Genomic DNA, 19,533 nt, shown 5'->3' with positions numbered 1-19,533 from the left:
AGACGGAGTCTCGCTCTGCCGCCCAGGCTGGAGCGCAGTGGCCGGATCTCAGCTCACTGCAAGCTCCGCCTCCCGGGTTCCCGCCATTCTCCTGCCTCAGCCTCCCGAGTAGCTGGGACTACAGGCGCCGCCACCTCACCCGGCTATTTTTTTGTATTTTTTAGTAGAGACGGGGTTTCACCGTGTTAGCCAGGATGGTCTCGATCTGCTGACCTCGTGATCCGCCCATCTTGGCCTCCCAAAATGCTGGGATTACAGGCTTGAGCCACCGCACCCGGCCCATTTTTGTATTTTTAGTAGAGACGGGGTTTCACCATGTTGGTCAGGCTGGTCTTGAACTCTTGACTTCAAACAATCCACCCACCCCAGCCTCCCAAAGTGCTGGGATTGCAGGCATGGGCCACTGCACCTGGCCCACTTTTGTTTCTTTACCTCATTTAAGGTGTTAAAGGAAATTTGGTTTTTTGAGCCAATATGTTAACACATCATGGAGATACGAGGCTGAGTCAGGCAGACAGCCAGGTTCATCCTCTTAGTGAACAAGGGCAGGCCCAGCCCCCGGGCTGCTCTCCAGGGGCGCCGGCACAGGGGTTTCAGCCCTGCGTGGGACGCTGCACACGTGGCCTTGTGTAAAAGCTCAGTTTTTGGTTTCCACTCCCTACTGCTGGCCTCTCCTTGGCAGTCGTCCAGTTGTTTATCCCCTCCTGCTCTTCATACGATGAACAACTGGAGGACTGCTAAGCCTCAGTCTGGGGCGAAGCTGAGCACATGACAGAGAGTGCCTCTGTCCAGAGTGTCCCCGGAGGGCAACCTCCCATGGCACACACAGTACCTAGCCCACCTGCATCTGAACCTCCCCAACCGGCCTGCACGGCTTGGTTGAGAAGTAAATGCATGCAGAGCTCCGACTCCATTGTATTCTTGCCAGAAATGTTCAGCCTAAGTCGAGCAGTGAGAAACGGAACACCCAGGCTGTGATAGCCTCTGCAGAGCAACTGATCTGGGTGCTTCAAAACATCAAGTGTTGTGAGAGAAGGAAAAGCAAACCCAGGCAGGAACATGCCTTGAGAGGTGTGGATGCCGGCAAGCATGGCAGGAGGGCTGTAGTCACATGGGACGTTTTCTTGTTGGGAGATATACAACAAAGGATCCAGGGATAAACAATCATGACTGTGACAACGTTAAAATGTGTGGAGATAGACAGATAGGTAGAACACATACATGCGGCAAAATATTAACAACTGGTGAGTTTCCCATTCACTGTACTGCTCTTTCAACATTTTCAATAATTGAAATTTTTCACAATATGAAATTGGAGAAAAGAGCCAGGTGTGGTGGCTCACGCCTGTAATCCCAGCACTTTGGAGGCTGAGACGGGCAGATCACTTGAGGTCGGGAGTTCGAGACTAGCCTGGCCAACATGGTGAAACCCCTCTCTACTAAAAATACAAAAATTAGCCAGGCATGGTGGCAGGTACCTATAATCCCAGCTACTCAAGAGGCTGAGACATGAGAATCGCTTGAACCCGGGAGGTGGAGGTTGCAGTGAGATCATGCCACTACACACCAGCCTGGGTGACAGAGGGAGACTCTGTCTCAAAAGAATACATAAATAAAGAAGTTGGAGAAAAGAAAACTGACACTGCCCACAGCCAGTTTGTTTGGAGAATCACACTGAACTCACCCTGTGTTCTCAACATTAAGAGCATGACATGAGAAGAGTAGGGTACAGCAGCCCTGTGTTCTGTGTGGGTGCTTGCACTTGCTGGGGCCAGGCCAGAGGTGCCAGCCCTGCCGGCCACAGGTGCAGCACTCTGGGCCACCCCACAGCCTGCATCCTGCTCCCAGGAACCCATCCATCCCTCCACACTCTTCCTATGGGATTCCACATATGTCACCAATGCCATTTCTTACTCTGAGTTAAAGTTGTTTTTTCAAAGGCTGCCCCCTTCACTAGTCAATTTTGAACCATCAACAGTGCCAGCTGATTAACAGATTAAAACTCTAAATGTCTTTTTTTTTTTTTTTTTTTGAGATGGAGTCTCGCTCTTGTTGCCCAGGCTGGAGTGCAGTGGCGCAGTCTTGGCTCACTGCAAGCTCCGCCTCCTGGGTTCAAGTGATTCTCTTGCCTCAGCCTCCCAACTAGCTGGGATTACAGGTGCCTGCCACCAGGCCCAGCTAATTTTTCCTTTTCTAGTAGAGATGGGGTTTCACAATGTTGGCCAGGCTGGTCTCAAACTCCTGCCATCAGGTGATCTGCCTGCCTCAGCCTCCCAAAGTGCTGGGATTACAGGTGTGCGCCACCACGCCCGGCCAACTCTGAATGTCTTTAGCCGTATGTATATGCATATTCAGTAATATTTTTCTATTACATTATAAAGCATATAGCACACCTATTAGAGTGGTCACTATAAAAAAAAATGTACAAGCCTTGGCAAGAATGTGGAGAAAGAAAACCCTCAGTCTTGCTGGTGGGATGTGAAATGGTGCAGCTACTATGAAAATGGCATGGACTTTCCTAAAAGATAAACACAGAGTTACTGCGTGACCCAGCAATTCCACTCTGGGTATATGCCCAAGAGAACTGAAAGCAGGAACTTGAAGAGGTATCTGTACACCCATCTTCACGGCAGCACCGTTCACAATAGCTGAAATGTGGAAGCAACCCAAGTGTCCACCAAGAGGTGGATCCACACCACAGTCTACCCATCCCACGGAGCATGACTCAGCCTTCCACACCCACAGTCTGTCCATCCCACGGAGCATGACTCAGCCTTCCACACCGCAGTCTACCCATCCCACGGAGCATGACTCAGCCTTCCACACCGCAGTCTACCCATCCCACGGAGCATGACTCAGCCTTCCACACCGCAGTCTACCCATCCCACGGAGCATGACTCAGCCTTCCACACCGCAGTCTACCCATCCCACGGAGCATGACTCAGCCTTCCACACCGCAGTCTACCCATCCCACGGAGCATGACTCAGCCTTCCACACCGCAGTCTACCCATCCCACGGAGCATGACTCAGCCTTCCACACCGCAGTCTACCCATCCCACGGAGCATGACTCAGCCTTCCACACCGCAGTCTACCCATCCCACGGAGCATGACTCAGCCTTCCACACCGCAGTCTACCCATCCCACGGAGCATGACTCAGCCTTCCACACCGCAGTCTACCCATCCCACGGAGCATGACTCAGCCTTCCACACCGCAGTCTACCCATCCCACGGAGCATGACTCAGCCTTCCACACCGCAGTCTACCCATCCCACGGAGCATGACTCAGCCTTCCACACCGCAGTCTACCCATCCCACGGAGCATGACTCAGCCTTCCACACCGCAGTCTACCCATCCCACGGAGCATGACTCAGCCTTCCACACCGCAGTCTACCCATCCCACGGAGCATGACTCAGCCTTCCACACCGCAGTCTACCCATCCCACGGAGCATGACTCAGCCTTCCACACCGCAGTCTACCCATCCCACGGAGCATGACTCAGCCTTCCACACCGCAGTCTACCCATCCCACGGAGCATGACTCAGCCTTCCACACCGCAGTCTACCCATCCCACGGAGCATGACTCAGCCTTCCACACCGCAGTCTACCCATCCCACGGAGCATGACTCAGCCTTCCACACCGCAGTCTACCCATCCCACGGAGCATGACTCAGCCTTCCACACCGCAGTCTACCCATCCCACGGAGCATGACTCAGCCTTCCACACCGCAGTCTACCCATCCCACGGAGCATGACTCAGCCTTCCACACCGCAGTCTACCCATCCCACGGAGCATGACTCAGCCTTCCACACCGCAGTCTACCCATCCCACGGAGCATGACTCAGCCTTCCACACCGCAGTCTACCCATCCCACGGAGCATGACTCAGCCTTCCACACCGCAGTCTACCCATCCCACGGAGCATGACTCAGCCTTCCACACCGCAGTCTACCCATCCCACGGAGCATGACTCAGCCTTCCACACCGCAGTCTACCCATCCCACGGAGCATGACTCAGCCTTCCACACCGCAGTCTACCCATCCCACGGAGCATGACTCAGCCTTCCACACCGCAGTCTACCCATCCCACGGAGCATGACTCAGCCTTCCACACCGCAGTCTACCCATCCCACGGAGCATGACTCAGCCTTCCACACCGCAGTCTACCCATCCCACGGAGCATGACTCAGCCTTCCACACCGCAGTCTACCCATCCCACGGAGCATGACTCAGCCTTCCACACCGCAGTCTACCCATCCCACGGAGCATGACTCAGCCTTCCACACCGCAGTCTACCCATCCCACGGAGCATGACTCAGCCTTCCACACCGCAGTCTACCCATCCCACGGAGCATGACTCAGCCTTCCACACCGCAGTCTACCCATCCCACGGAGCATGACTCAGCCTTCCACACCGCAGTCTACCCATCCCACGGAGCATGACTCAGCCTTCCACACCGCAGTCTACCCATCCCACGGAGCATGACTCAGCCTTCCACACCGCAGTCTACCCATCCCACGGAGCATGACTCAGCCTTCCACACCGCAGTCTACCCATCCCACGGAGCATGACTCAGCCTTCCACACCGCAGTCTACCCATCCCACGGAGCATGACTCAGCCTTCCACACCGCAGTCTACCCATCCCACGGAGCATGACTCAGCCTTCCACACCGCAGTCTACCCATCCCACGGAGCATGACTCAGCCTTCCACACCGCAGTCTACCCATCCCACGGAGCATGACTCAGCCTTCCACACCGCAGTCTACCCATCCCACGGAGCATGACTCAGCCTTCCACACCGCAGTCTACCCATCCCACGGAGCATGACTCAGCCTTCCACACCGCAGTCTACCCATCCCACGGAGCATGACTCAGCCTTCCACACCGCAGTCTACCCATCCCACGGAGCATGACTCAGCCTTCCACACCGCAGTCTACCCATCCCACGGAGCATGACTCAGCCTTCCACACCGCAGTCTACCCATCCCACGGAGCATGACTCAGCCTTCCACACCGCAGTCTACCCATCCCACGGAGCATGACTCAGCCTTCCACACCGCAGTCTACCCATCCCACGGAGCATGACTCAGCCTTCCACACCGCAGTCTACCCATCCCACGGAGCATGACTCAGCCTTCCACACCGCAGTCTACCCATCCCACGGAGCATGACTCAGCCTTCCACACCGCAGTCTACCCATCCCACGGAGCATGACTCAGCCTTCCACACCGCAGTCTACCCATCCCACGGAGCATGACTCAGCCTTCCACACCGCAGTCTACCCATCCCACGGAGCATGACTCAGCCTTCCACACCGCAGTCTACCCATCCCACGGAGCATGACTCAGCCTTCCACACCGCAGTCTACCCATCCCACGGAGCATGACTCAGCCTTCCACACCGCAGTCTACCCATCCCACGGAGCATGACTCAGCCTTCCACACCGCAGTCTACCCATCCCACGGAGCATGACTCAGCCTTCCACACCGCAGTCTACCCATCCCACGGAGCATGACTCAGCCTTCCACACCGCAGTCTACCCATCCCACGGAGCATGACTCAGCCTTCCACACCGCAGTCTACCCATCCCACGGAGCATGACTCAGCCTTCCACACCGCAGTCTACCCATCCCACGGAGCATGACTCAGCCTTCCACACCGCAGTCTACCCATCCCACGGAGCATGACTCAGCCTTCCACACCGCAGTCTACCCATCCCACGGAGCATGACTCAGCCTTCCACACCGCAGTCTACCCATCCCACGGAGCATGACTCAGCCTTCCACACCGCAGTCTACCCATCCCACGGAGCATGACTCAGCCTTCCACACCGCAGTCTACCCATCCCACGGAGCATGACTCAGCCTTCCACACCGCAGTCTACCCATCCCACGGAGCATGACTCAGCCTTCCNCCCGCCTCGGCCTCCCAAAGTGCTGGGATTGCAGGTGTGAGCCACCGTGCCCGGCCCACAATTAAATGTTTTAAAGAAATCAAATAGTGGCCAGGCATGGTGGCTCACGCCTATAATCTCAATGCTTTGGGAGGCCGAGGCAGGTGGATCATGAGGTCAGGAGTTCAAGAACAGCCTGACCAACATGGTGAAACCTCGTCTCTACTAAAAATACAAAAATTAGCTGGGCATGGTGTTGCACACCTGCAATCCCAGCTACTCAGGGGGCTGAGGCAGAAGAATCGCTTGAACCCGGGAAGTGGAGGCTGCAGTGAGCCAAGATCGCACCACTGCACTTCAGCCTGGGTGACAGAGCTAGACTCCATCTCAAAAAAAAAAAAAAAAAAAAAAAAGAAACAGGTAGCTTAATCCTGTAATCAAGCATGCTTGCAGAAAGTGCACAAACATTTCTTACTCTTTCAGGAACCTGCAATATAATCACTGAACAACACGCCTAAAATTGCTTGACAGTGGCCACAGGTATCAGCCTTGGAAGGAATTCAGTTCCAGTAGGAGGTATTGAAGCCTATAACCTTGACCCAAAAGAAGACAACTTGGTTGTGAAAATGGGAATCTGGGCATTTCAGTAGGCGGGGGGTCGGGGAAGGGTTCAGCAGTGCTTGGAGTTGAAGGAGAGTCTGAGCTGTGGGCATCCTCCAGGGACACCAGTGCCTGAGTGTGGTGGGCCTGCCTGAAGGTATGTTTGAGATCAAATCATCCAAAGCTGAAAAGAAAAACCGTGAGTAGAGTTCACTCCTTCTTGGAAGGTACGGTGTCTTTTAAATACAAGTCTTCTCATACAAATTTAAAACACTGAAGTTAAGTATTCTGGAGTAGTTCAATAATAGTATTGAAAAGGTTAAAAGGGATATGGAGGCCGGGTGCAGTGGCTCACGTCTGTAATCCCAGCACTTTGGGAGGCCGAGGCGGGGGGATCACCTGAGGTCAGGAGTTTGAGACCAGCCTGGCCAACATGATGAAACCTCGTCTGTACTAAAAATACAAAAATTAGCCTGGCGTGGTGGCAGCCACCTGTAATCCCAGCTACTCAGGAGACTGAGGCAGGAGAATTGCTTGAACCCAGGAGTGGGAGGTTGCAGTGAGCCAAGATTGCGCTATTGCACTCCAGCCTGGGCAACGAGTGAAACTCTGCCTCAAAAAAAATAAAAAATAAATAAATAAATAAACAAAAGGGATATGGAAGCACCACTCCCTTGATACTTACAATTTCTAATATATTGACTACAAATATATCACACAAAGGTGTCAACAGGAAGATTCTATATTGAGAGGCAAAATTTAAAAAACACTAAGATATGAAAATAAGGCATTAACACATCAATGTCAGTTTACACACTGACTTCTAGATACTTCTGAAAATTTCCTAAAACTCAATTTAATGATTTTTAAGGTTTCAAATGTATATAAACATCATTTGTTCAAACACTTTAAAAGTGCATTTTTTCACTTGCACCAACTCCCCAAGTAAAAAACCATAGGCAAATGTACCTAATTAGTTTAAATAATATTTTATAGCGCTAATGAAGTTTGGTAACAGGGATCATGTTAGTAGAGTCAACCTAAATACACAACAAGCAGCTGGAATGTGAGCAATATTACACAGAGGAAAATAGTCACGAGAAATCAAAATGTTAGTACACTTCCAATATTTTACTATAAAATGATCATAAAATATAAATTCCTAAGATGCTAGTCAGGTTCTATAAAAACTTATTTCTACCATTTAGAAGTAAACTTTAATACAACGATTAACTTACTCTTCATGTGACTATCAAAGCTGTTAGACTGCTCAGTATTTCTTAACCGAATGCCATAATGACCTTTCTAAGGAGACCTTCAGCTGATCCCACAAGATCTGTAGGGTGCGGTACCTCAGCTGGGGTGTGCTTTAAGACACTTCCATGAAGATATTCTCCTCAACCTATGAATACCTTATGGGCAAGTTTCCTAATTTCCAAACATAGTAAATGTTTAAAATAATTGCTTTCTAATTTTGTTGCATTATAGGAAGAGGACAGTTCATATGAAATTAATTTTATAAATTTTATTGAGGATTCCCTTGGGGGTCAGTTTACAAATAGTCTCCATGTATATTCTAAAAAAATTATTCTTTGTTGAAAGTTTTTACACACACATACATATACATGTGTGTTATACACTTAAACAGGCTAATTTGTATTGTTAATTTGAATAGTTCATGTTCTACATACTTATAATTATTTTATTTATTTATTGTCTTCCGATAAAAAAGCTAGTAATTCCTCATACAATTGTGGATTTAAAAACTGCTCCCTGGGAGGCCAAGGTGGATAGATCACAAGGTCAGGAGTTCGAGACCAGCCTGGCCAACACAGTAAACCCCGTCTCTACTAAAAATACAAAAAATTAGCCAGGCATGGTGGCGGATGCCTGTAATCCCAGCTACTTGGGAGGCTGAGGTAGGAGAATTGCTTGAACCAGGGAGGTGGAAGTTGCAGTGAGCTGAGATCATGCCACTGCACTCCAGCCTGGGTGACAGTGCAAGACTCCATCTCAAAAAAAAAAAAAAAAGAAACACACACACACAAAACACAAAAACTGTTCCCTTGAAACTCTATAGATAGGCCACACATGGTGGCTCACGCCTGTAATCCCAGCACTTTGGGCGGCCGAGGTGGGCTGATCACTTGAGGCCAGGAGTTCAAGACCAGCCTGGCCAACATGGTGAAACCCCATCTCTACTGAAAATACAAAACATCAGCCGAGCGTGGTGGCACATGCCCGTGATCCCAGCTACTCGGGAGGCTGAGGCACGAGAATTGCTTGAACCCGGGAGGCGTAGGTTGCAGTGAGCTGAGATCGCACCACTGCACTCCAGCCTGGGCGACAGAGCGAGACTTTGTCACAAAAAAAAAAAAAAAAAAAAAGAGAGAGAAAGAAAGAAAATGAAATTCTATACATTTTTGCTCTGTGTATTCTAAGTTAGGGCTGTACTTGTTCAGAAACTGTTGACATTGAGATGTGTGTTCAGGAACCTTGGAACCTTGGCTTTGAGCCCATCCAGCCCTGACTGCAGGCGGCTGGCAAGGGTGGACTGGACTCTGGAGGTTCTCACCTTGCACGGCACAACCGTTTAGGAGCAGGCAAATGTGGTGACATTCCAAGAAAGGTGCCAGGACGCTGCCCCCGTGAGCACCTGCCACAGAGGTGCCTGAACCACCACTGGAGAGAGGAGCTGCCGGGGGTTCAGCCAGGTGCCAGGATCCCCGGAACCACCCTCTGTAAACGTGGGGAGCCTGTGAGAGACTTTAAACCACTATTCACGGCCACAGTGTGTTTTAAAAGTGAAGTGCCTAGAATGCATACTGAGATGGTAAGCTCTGTGTTGCACCTGCACGTCTAAGATGGTAAGCTCTGCATTGCACCTGCACGCAGCATAAGCCCTGAGCTCTGCTTCCCATGAAAAGCACCAAAATAGAGAACTGTTACCTCATCATTAATGACTTCAAAGTGCTCCTCCTCCTCCTCTTCAATGTCCAAATCATTCTGCCTAAGATATGCTTGTAATGGTCCATACAGTCTCTCCTTGAAAGCTAAGAAATCCATCATGTTCCCTTGAAAGTGTTGCAAGAAAAACAGTTCAATCAAATACTCCTTGAAGACCTCCTTCAGAGCCTGCATCTCCTGGTAATGATAGTCCAGGCACTGCTTCCTCATCTGCGCCATCTCCGGAGAGGCTGGGGGAATCTCCTCCAACTTCTTGGGAGCCTTCTTCACTCCCGCGTTCCCCACAGACGTGAGTGGGAGGCTGGAAAGGCCTGGGGGCATGGCAGTCCTGGAAGGGCTGGTGGGCGGGGGTGGGGACGTCATCCCAAACCCCGCTGCGCCCCCAGCCCCGGGGAGCAGCACGCCAGGCGTCCTCTCGAAGCCCAGGGGCCGGGACAGCGGCGGCCCCTGCAGCACCTGCTGCTGCTGGACCAGCTGGCCCTGGATGCTGCTGCTGATCTGTGGTGGCAAGTTAGCCGTGGTGATGTGGCTTGGGCTGGCCAGGGGCTGCAGGCCAGTCCCACCCGCGGCTGCAGGGCTCTGGGGTCCCAAGTGGTGGATGGTGCCCCCTGACTGTGTGTGGGGCTGGGAGGGTCTCCGCTCTCGGACTGTGATGGGCGTACCCGGGTGCTGGAGCTGAACCTGGGCTCCCTGGGCGATCTGGGTGAGTCCTGACCCATCCTGAAACACAAAGTGTCCGCCACTGGATGGGCTCAAGCTGATCTGCCTCACCAGCACGCTGGCATCCATGAACTCCCCGTGGGGCTGCTGCTGCAGAGGCCCAGCCGAGGGCCAGGAGCACCTGCACGCACATTCTGCAGGGCCTGCCCCGGCCCGGGGCTGGGCTGCTTGGGGCTCTGGGTCTGAACTTGCTGGGGTATGGGGATGTGACCTGAATGTACCATGGAGACCCGTGCTCAAACTGCCATGGCTAAGTGCCAAACTGGAAGCCTGGAGAGGTGGGACTGGGGAGCGGCAGTGGGGCCAGTGTGACCTGTGGGATTCCCTCGAGCCCAGGGCCCATGCCCTGCAGGGCAACATCCCTCTCACCATCAGCTGCTGCAGTTGGTGGCTGGGGGATGGCAGCGTGAGGGGCGGGGGTGGCTGGGAGCATGCTGGCTGCTCCTCGCCCGTGCCGGGGCAGGCCCTGGGCCACTGGACGTGGTGCTGGCTGCTCTGGGAGCTGCTGATGTGCTGCATGGCCGCGTCTTCAAGAAATGCTCCCTAAACAAACGCAGAAAAGTTAGAGTTGAGTGAGGCGAGCTCCATGCCCGGGCGCCTTTCAGAGCCTGCACAGGTGTCTGGAAAGGTGGCTCAGGAGGGGCCAATGCGGGCCTAGCAAACAGAAACCAGGCGCCAGACTGCTACCCAGGGCAAAAAAGGCTCAGATCGGAATATCTGCTCCGCGAGAGATGCCTGGCGAGCTCCCCTGCCTCACACTTTTCTTGAACTGAAGTATTAATACCTGCTTAATCCAACTCTACCACAAGGGGCTGAAAGTGCTGGCAAGGAAGAGCATGGGAGGGAGGAGAAGGGAGAGAAGCACAGGACAGCAGGACATCTCCAGAGGGCGGCAGACGGTAGCTCAGGACCACGAAGGTCAGTTCTCTACGCCCCTTACATGATCTCATTTCGTTTTCACAGTCATGCCGTGGGGTCACTCCTATTGATAGACCGTTTCCACAGAGAGACACTGAGGCAGCAGCAATGAGCTCCCTGGGCTGCGGGGTCCAGCCCTACGGGGCTTAGTGGGTGTTCTCCCTGTGTGCGGAGACGAGAGATTGTAATAAATAAAGACACAAGACAAAGAGAAAAGAGAAAACAGCTGGGCCCAGGGGACCACTACCATCAAGGCGCAGAGACCGGTAATGGCCCCGAACAGCTAGGCGCACTGATGTTTACTGCATACAAGACAAGGGGGGCAGGGTAAGGAGGGTAGATCTTCTAAGTGCTTGATAAGGGGAAGCAAGTCATGTGATTACAGGACAGCGGGCCCTTCCCTTTTAGGTAGCCGAAGCAGAGAGAGAAGGCAGCATACGTTAGCGTTTTCTTCTATGCACTTATAAGAAAGATCAGACTTCAAGATTTTCACTATTTCTTCTACCGCTATCTACTACGAGCTTCAAAGAGGAACCAGGAATACGGGAGGAGCATGAAAGTGGACAAGGAGTGCGACCACTGAAGCACAGCACCACAGGGAGGGGTTTCGGCCTCCGGATGACTGCGGCCAGGCCTGGATCATATCCAGCCTTCCACAAGAAGCTGGTGGAGCAGAGTGTTCCTCGACTCCTCCAAGGAAAGGAGACTCCCTTTCACGGTCTGTTAAGTAACAGGTGCCTTCCCAGACACTGGTGTTACCGCTCGACCAAGGAGCCCTCAAGCGGCCCTTATGCGGGTGTGACAGAGGCTCACCTCTTGCCTTCTAGGTCACTTCTCACAATGTCCCTTCAGCACCTGACCCTACACCCGCCGGTTATTCCTAGGTTATATTAGTAATGCAACAAAAAGTAATATTAAAAGCTAATGATTAATAATGTTTATAGTAATGATTGATAATGTCCATGATTACCTCTATATCTGATTTGTATTATGACTATTCTTATTCTAACTATTTTCTTTATTATACTGAAACAGTTTGTGCCTTTAGTCTCTTGCCTCGGCACCTAGGTAATCTTTAGCCCACATCGGGCCAAGCTATGAAGTGGTGGAGCCATCATCCAGCTCCAAGCACACGGGCTCTGAGGCCCATGGGCCTCACTATAGGCCAACACCGTGGACAGGTCCAGAGCCTGCCCCTGAATCTGGAACTTGGACACTATCAACCCCAGTGCTAAAACATCAGTTCCACGGATTTGATCCTGCATGAAGACTGAACACTTGATTGATGGTTTTCAGCATTTAATCTGTCCTGAAGGACTCAGTGCATACTGCCTGGTAGAAAAAGGCAAAGGGAATCTGTTTCAGAAGTAGTCATTCCAGAGACAGGCTGGAAACACGGGGACAGAGTGGACCTGAGGCACTCCAGGTGTGGCCTGACCCTGGCTGGGCACCTTCCTACTATGACAGTAGACCCCAACTGCCACGTGTTTTTTAATGAAGGACATGTATTATAGACAAATGCATTTTATGGACGGCTCAGACCTGACGTTTTTTCCATCATCACCAACATAGAAATTCAAGGGAAATGTTCAAAAAGCTGCAAAGATACCACCCACCACAGAAGCTGCCTCTCCTAATGCCTGATGCTCAGGGACACAGTAGACAGTGCTTATGTGAAAATGGTGCAAGCTCACATCCAGCACGAGGTGTGGCCAGCCAGGCAGGCACGCAGCGACGCCTGCCAGCAAAACCATTTATAAAGAGTGCTTGATAAACACACTGTTTATGTTCGATTTTAAATGGAAAAATTCAAGATCCAAAATTATGTAATTTGAAAGATTTAATACAAAGACTCAAAATATGCCCACAGGTGGTGGTCTCTGGGTTAGGTGGATTATAATGATTTTTTCCCTTTTTATACTTCTTTGTACTTTCTAGATGTTCTATAATTACTATGTGGTATTTTATATCCACAGGGAAAAAAAGGCATCTTTTAAAAGTGTTTTTCCTGGCCGGGCACAGTGGCTCACGCCTGTAATCCCAGCACTTTGGGAGGCCAAGGCAGGTGGATCCATGAGGTCAAGAGATCGAGACCATCTGGCCAACATGGTGAAACCCCATCTCTGCTGAAAATATAAAAATTAGCCGGGCGTGGTGGCGCGCACCTGTAGTCCCAGCTACTCGGGAGGCTGAGGCAGGAGAATTGCTTGAACCTGGGAGGTGGAGCTTGCAGTGAGCTGAGATCACACCACTGCACTCCAGCCTGGCAATAGAGTAAGACTCTGTCTCAAAAGAAAAAAAAAAGGTGCTTTTGTTTACTAGTAAACTCTTCTTCCAGGTGTGCAAAGTTTGCACATGAGGGACTGTAATCTAGTAAAATAATAATTAGAAGATGCATAGAAGACACAATGCAAAAATTTATTTGTACATTATTTCTAACTCAGAACACTTTTTCCTATGGAAATGCAATGACTATAGTCTCTTTCTAAGATAAGGTAGATCAGTGGCTCTGTACTTCGGAAGACTGTGCCCACAGGGGACATCAGGCAATGTCTGGAGGCATTTTTGATTGTCACAACTGATAAGGGTGGGAGCACTACTGGCATCTGGTGGGTAGAGGCCTGGAGATCACTAACCATCCTGCAACACACAGCACAGCCCCACCATGAGGAATCTTCTGGCCCTCAGTGTGAACCAGCTGAGGCTGAGAACCTAAGACAGAGGCAGTGGCCCTGTGGGCCTGACCCGCCACACCATCCGCACCGTGTGTCCAGGACTGAGCGAGGGCTTCTCCTTGCAATCAGGCCACCCAGGCGCACAAGGATGCAGCCTGGCCCTCAGTGGCAGCCAGACTGACCCCAGCTCTTCAACTTGTTGACACAGAGGGGGCCACTGGCCCTCCTGAGAATCTGGTGAAAGCTGTGCACTGTTCTTACCAAACACACCTCACAGCCACAAGCTTTACATGTTCACACACAAGGGGCTCTAAGAATCAGACCCTCGCTCGGCAGTAAGGGATGAGGCCGGGGGAGCCAGTGACTCCTCATGGGGCAGAAGGGCAGCTGGATCCCCTGTGAGAAAGCCCAGCCTGGGCGGGGCCGGCCAGCAGGACCAATGGTGGGCAAGAGTCCTAAGGGGACCATAGAAGGTCTGGGGTTAGCAGGCAGTGCCTGGGCTCTGGAGAGGTCAGATGAAGGGAACAGCGAGTCGGAGTGCAGAGGAGCCTGTGCTTGTACCTGGGAGGAGGGGGCAGTCCTCTTCCATGACTGCCCCCAGATGACAGGACTCCCACCAGAGCAATGCTCAGAAAGAGAACAGTGCATACGTCCCCTTCCCACAGCGGTAGTCAGAGCCTCCTGCCAGCCCTGATCACAACATAAAGGACTGGCGGTGTCTCTGTGCCTGTGTGCCCTAGGCACACACACAGTCATCTCCAGACACTGCCTTGGCTGCTGGTAGAGCCTATGTGAGGGCGGTCAACACACAGCCAAACTGTAACTCTCCACCCACCACAGGTTTCTGTGGTCTCCATGCAGCAGACATCCCTGGGAGCCCCCAAGTTGCTGGGCAGGGCTTCCTCCTTAGTTCAGATTCTCCACAGATGCTGCTTTTCCTGAGGCAGAGTGCAGCAGAGACCCTTTCTGTCACCCTACACTGACGCAGGCCTGAAACCAGAAAAGGGGCTTAGAATACTCACGGGGCACAATAGGGCTGCAGCAGGAAGAAGGGAGAGGAGCCCTCCTGGGGCCATGCAGGCTGGTCAGCAATATTCAGTACATGCACTGGAGGAGGCAAAGGCCAACCAGCAGTTCAGCCGTATTCGTTGTATTAGAGTGAACTTAGTGTATCACAGTGAATCCCAGCACTTTGGGAGGCTGAAGCAGGCGGATCACTTGAGGTCAGGAGTTTGAGACCAGCCTGGCCAACATGGTGAAACCCCATCTCTACTAAAAATACAAAAATTAGCCAGGCGTGGTGGCACACGCCTGTAATCCCAGCTACCTGGGAGGCTGAGGCAGAATTGCTTGAACCCCTGGGAGGTGGAGGTTGTAGTGAACTGAGATCAGGCCACTGCACTCCAGCCTGAGTGACAGAGTGAGACTCTGGTCTCCAAAAAAAAAAAAAAAGGAAAAAAGACAAAATAAAGATTTTTCCAAATGTACAAAACTGAAGAATTCACCACCAGCAGATGTGCAGTATAAGAAATGAAGGACATACTTTAGGAATGAGGAAGACAGATCCAAGGTGAACATCTGGTTCCATACAGTAAACTTGGGAAGAAGAAAACTTCCTCAACCTGATAAAGAATCTCAGTGGCTACAACAGCTAATGTGATACTCAATGGTAAAAGCCTGAAAGCTTTCCCTCTAAGATGGAAACAAGGAAGGGATGTAGTATGTCTTGGATCTGTGTCCCCACCAAATCTCATGTCGAATTGTAATCCCCAGTGTTGGAGGAAGGGCCGGATGGGAGGTGACTGGATCATGGGGGCAGTTTCTCATGGTGTTACACCATCCCCCTTGGTCACAACAGTGAGTTCTCATGAGATCTGGTCATTTAAAAGTGTGTATCACCAGCCAGGCGTGGTGGCTCATGCCTGTAATCCCAGCAGTTTGGGAAGCTGAGGCGAATGAATCACTTGAGGTCAGGAGTTCGAGACCAGCCTGGCCAACTTGGCAAAACCCCGTTTCTACTAAAAATACAAAATTAGCCAGGCATGGTGGCACACACTTGTAATCCCAGCTACTTAGGAGGCTGAGGCAGAAGAATCACTTGAACCTGGGAGGCGGAGGTTGTAGTGAGCCAATATTCACACCACTGCACTCCAGCCTGGGAGACAGACTGAGACCCTATCTCAAAAAAAAAAAAAGTATATCAAAAAAACATAAAATATTCAAGAATAAATCTGATAGATGTGCAAGACTTGTACACCAAAACCACAAAACACTGCAGGGAGAAAATTTTGAAGACATTAACAGTGTTCATGAGTCAGAAGATTCAGTATTGTTAATATGTCAGTTCTCCCAACATTGATCTAAAAATTAAATGTAATGTCAATCAAAACCCCAAGAGGCTTTTAACAGAAATTGAGAAGCAGATTTTAAAGTTCATAAGGAAATGCAAAGAACCCAGAAGAGCCAAAATTATGAAAAAGACAAAAACACTTAGATTTCCTGACTTTAACATGTAGTATAAAGCTATAGCAATTAAGACAGCGTGGAAATAGAACGATGTTACAGAACACCAGAAATAGATTCACACATACATGGTAAACAAATTTTCAACAAAGAGGAAACATCATAAAGTGGAGGAAGGATAATGTTTTCAAATATGATGCTGAAACAGCTGGATATCCATATGCAAAAAAACGAACTTTGATCCGTTATTGTACAACAGACAAAAAAAAAAATTCAAAATGGATTATAGATCTAAATGTGAAATCTAAAACCAAAAACTTCCTAGAAGGAAATATAGAAAAAAAAATCTTTGTGTGTGATCTTTGTAACTCTGGGTTAGACAAAGATTTTTCAGATTCAACAGGATGATTCATACAAGAAAAAACTGGTAAGTTAGGCTTCATGAAAATTAAAACTTCTGCTCCTGAAAAGACACTGTTAAGATAACCACAGTCTAGAAAATATTTTCAAATCACGTATCTGATACAGAACTTCTATCTAGAATTCTCCAACTCAGTTTTTTTTTTTAATTTCACCAGGCAAACAATGTCAACAACCACTGTCAAAGAAAAATGGATAGAAAATAAGCACATGAAAAGATGCTCAACATCAGTAGTAGTAGAATAGGGAAATGCAAATTAAACCCACAGTGAGATACTCCTACAGGCCTTACTAAGATGGCTCAAGACAAATCATACTGGCTGCTAAGGATGTGGAGAAACTGGAACCTTCATATACTACTAGGGGGAATATAAAATGGTCCACACACTTTGGAAAACAGTTTGGCAATTTCTTAAAAAGGTAAACACCTGCCATATAATCCAGCCATTCCACTCCTAGGTACTTATCCAAGAAAAGAGACAGCAGGTGTCCATACCAAGTCTTGTAAGTGAGTATTCCTCCTAGGTTTATTTGTGAGAGTCAAAAACTGGAAACAACCCAAATGTCCACTGACAGGTGAATGGATTAAAAAATTATGATCTATCCCTACAATGGAATCTATTTGGAGTATCATTCAGCAATAAAAAGGAATGAACTGGTGATACATGAAAGAAAATGAATCTTAAAAAAAAGTTAAGTGAAAGAAGCCAGACACAAAAGAGGACACTGTTCCTAATTCCATTATAAGGAATTCTAGAAAAGGCCAATTACATGACAGCAGATCAGTGCTTGCCTGGGGTCGGGCCTGAGGTGGGAAAGGTGGCAAAGGGATGCAAGGGCCCCCTAGGGTGAGGAAAACACCCTAAAAAGCTGCTCTGCAACCATGTGGTGAATACTTACCCGGATTCAATGAAGAGTGCACTTAACGTGAGTGAATTTTATGGTAGGTAGCTTATACCTAAATAAAGCTATTTTTAAAGTATAGTGGATAAATATGCATTTATATTTTTAATTGACTATTTTATCTATTTTTTTTAAAGGCTGGTGCCTGGACTGTTAGAAATGCAAAATGCGGCCGGGCGCGGTGGCTCAAGCCTGTAATCCCAGCACTTTGGGAGGCCGAGGCGGGCAGATCACGAGGTCAGGAGATCGAGACCATCGTGGCTAACTCGGTGAAACCCCGTCTCTACTAAAAAATACAAAAAAAAAAAAACAAACTAGCCGGGCATGATGGCGGGCGCCTATAGTCCCAGCTACTCGGGAGGCTGAGGCAGGAGAATGGTGTAAACCCAGGAGGCGGAGCTTGCAGTGAGCTGAGATCAGGCCACTGCACTCCAGCCTGGGCCACACAGCAAGACTCCGTCTCAAAAAAAAACAAAAACAAAAACAAAAGAAATGCAAAATGCTTGTTCCCTGGTGCCACAAAGAAATAGCACTCGAACATACATTTAATTTTCTCAGCAAGGCAGTTTTTACTTTCTGCAGAAAGCATGCTCCTCGCAGATGGAACAATGGCAAGAGCACACCTGGACAGGGCAAGGGCAGGAGTTCTTATCCCTGATGCAGGTAGTCCCTACTGCTGTGTCGTTCCCCTATTGGCTAGGGTTGGACCACACAGTCTTAGCTAATTCCGATTGGCTATTTTAAAAAGAGTGGGAGTACAAGCCAGAGTGGCGGGGTGAGTAGGTTGGTAGGAAGGATGGTTAGGAACAGGTAACTAAAGGTGACTCAGGTCAAAGCAGGTGACTGAGATGAGTCAGGACGAGCAGGTGACCAGGGGAACGGATGTGAACTACTGATTAGGACTGGCGGGAAAGTTGTTTACTGAAACTAGAGGCAAGGGGTGAAGAGAACCAGGAAGTTAAACTTTAAAATGGAGAATCAAAGAATAAGAAAGCTGAACAGACTGACATACTGATTCTTTGAAGAGAAACTTGGGGTTCACTATATTTAACTCTTTATTTCTACGAATCAAGTGTGCTCAGAAAATCAAAGAGGCAATAGAGAGTCTAAAAACTATGATTCTGTCTCACTATTAGAACAGGATTAGTAGGGAGAATGAGACTAACAGAATAGAAACCAATTAAAATATAAAAAGATATTTCCTGAAGAGAAAGGCTGAAAAAACATTTTTTAAAAGATAGGTTGGATAGAAGAAAACAAGGCCAGGTGAGGTGGCTCATGCCTGTAATCCCAGCATTCTGGGAGGCTGAGGCGGGTGGATCACTTGAGGTCAGAAGTTCAAGACCAGCCTGACCAACAGGGAGAAACCCCATCTCTACTAAAAATACAAAACATTAGCCAGGCATGGTGGCGCATGCCTATAATCCCAGCTACTCAGGAGGCTGAGGCAGGAGAATCACTTGAACCTGGAGGTGGAGGTTGCAGTTAAGCCAAGATTGGGCCACTGTACTCCAGCCTGGTCAACAAGAACGAAACTCTGTCTCAAAAAAAAAAAAAAGAAAAGAAAAGAAAAAAGAAAAAGATCTGTCCTGCAGAGAAAGGCTGAATAAATTTTTTTAAAAGATAGGTTGGATAGAAAAAGAAAAACAAAGCCGGGCACAGTGGCTCACGCCTATGATCCCATCACTTTGGGAGGCTGAGGTGGGTGGATCACTTGAGGTCAGGAGTTCAAGACCAGCCTGGCCAACATGGTGAAACCCCGTCTCTACTAAAAATACAAAAATTAGCCCAGCATGGTGGCACATGCCTGTAATCCCAGCTACTCCGGAGGCTGAGGAAGAAGAATTGCTTGAACCTGGGAAGCGGAGGTTGCAGTGAGCTGAGATAGCGACAATGCACTCCAGCCTGGGCGACAGAGCAAGACTACGGAAAGAAAGGAAGGAAGGAAGGGAGGGAGCGGAGGGGAGGG

General features: G+C 49.7%; 1 protein-coding gene across 1 annotated transcript in view; it reads right to left on the bottom strand.

Moving 5' to 3' along the window:
- Nucleotides 1-8,929: 8,929 nt before the first annotated feature.
- The window catches only part of LOC108527509 (EP400 N-terminal-like protein), a 20,927-nt gene continuing 10,323 nt past the window's right edge, over nucleotides 8,930-19,533 (bottom strand). Inside the window, 3 exon segments of the mRNA XM_017868829.1 lie at nucleotides 8,930-10,259; nucleotides 10,262-10,376; nucleotides 10,555-10,728. Of these exon segments, the coding sequence (XP_017724318.1) occupies nucleotides 9,358-10,259; nucleotides 10,262-10,376; nucleotides 10,555-10,704 (1,167 nt within the window). The 5' untranslated portion in view covers nucleotides 10,705-10,728 and the 3' untranslated portion in view covers nucleotides 8,930-9,357.

This window comes from Rhinopithecus bieti, unplaced genomic scaffold (assembly GCF_001698545.2).
Source record: "Rhinopithecus bieti isolate Rb0 unplaced genomic scaffold, ASM169854v2 scaffold_4907, whole genome shotgun sequence".
NCBI classification, from domain to species: domain Eukaryota; kingdom Metazoa; phylum Chordata; class Mammalia; order Primates; family Cercopithecidae; genus Rhinopithecus; species Rhinopithecus bieti.
Note: the sequence above shows the minus strand (reverse complement) of the source record. Positions and strands in the feature narration are given on the sequence as shown.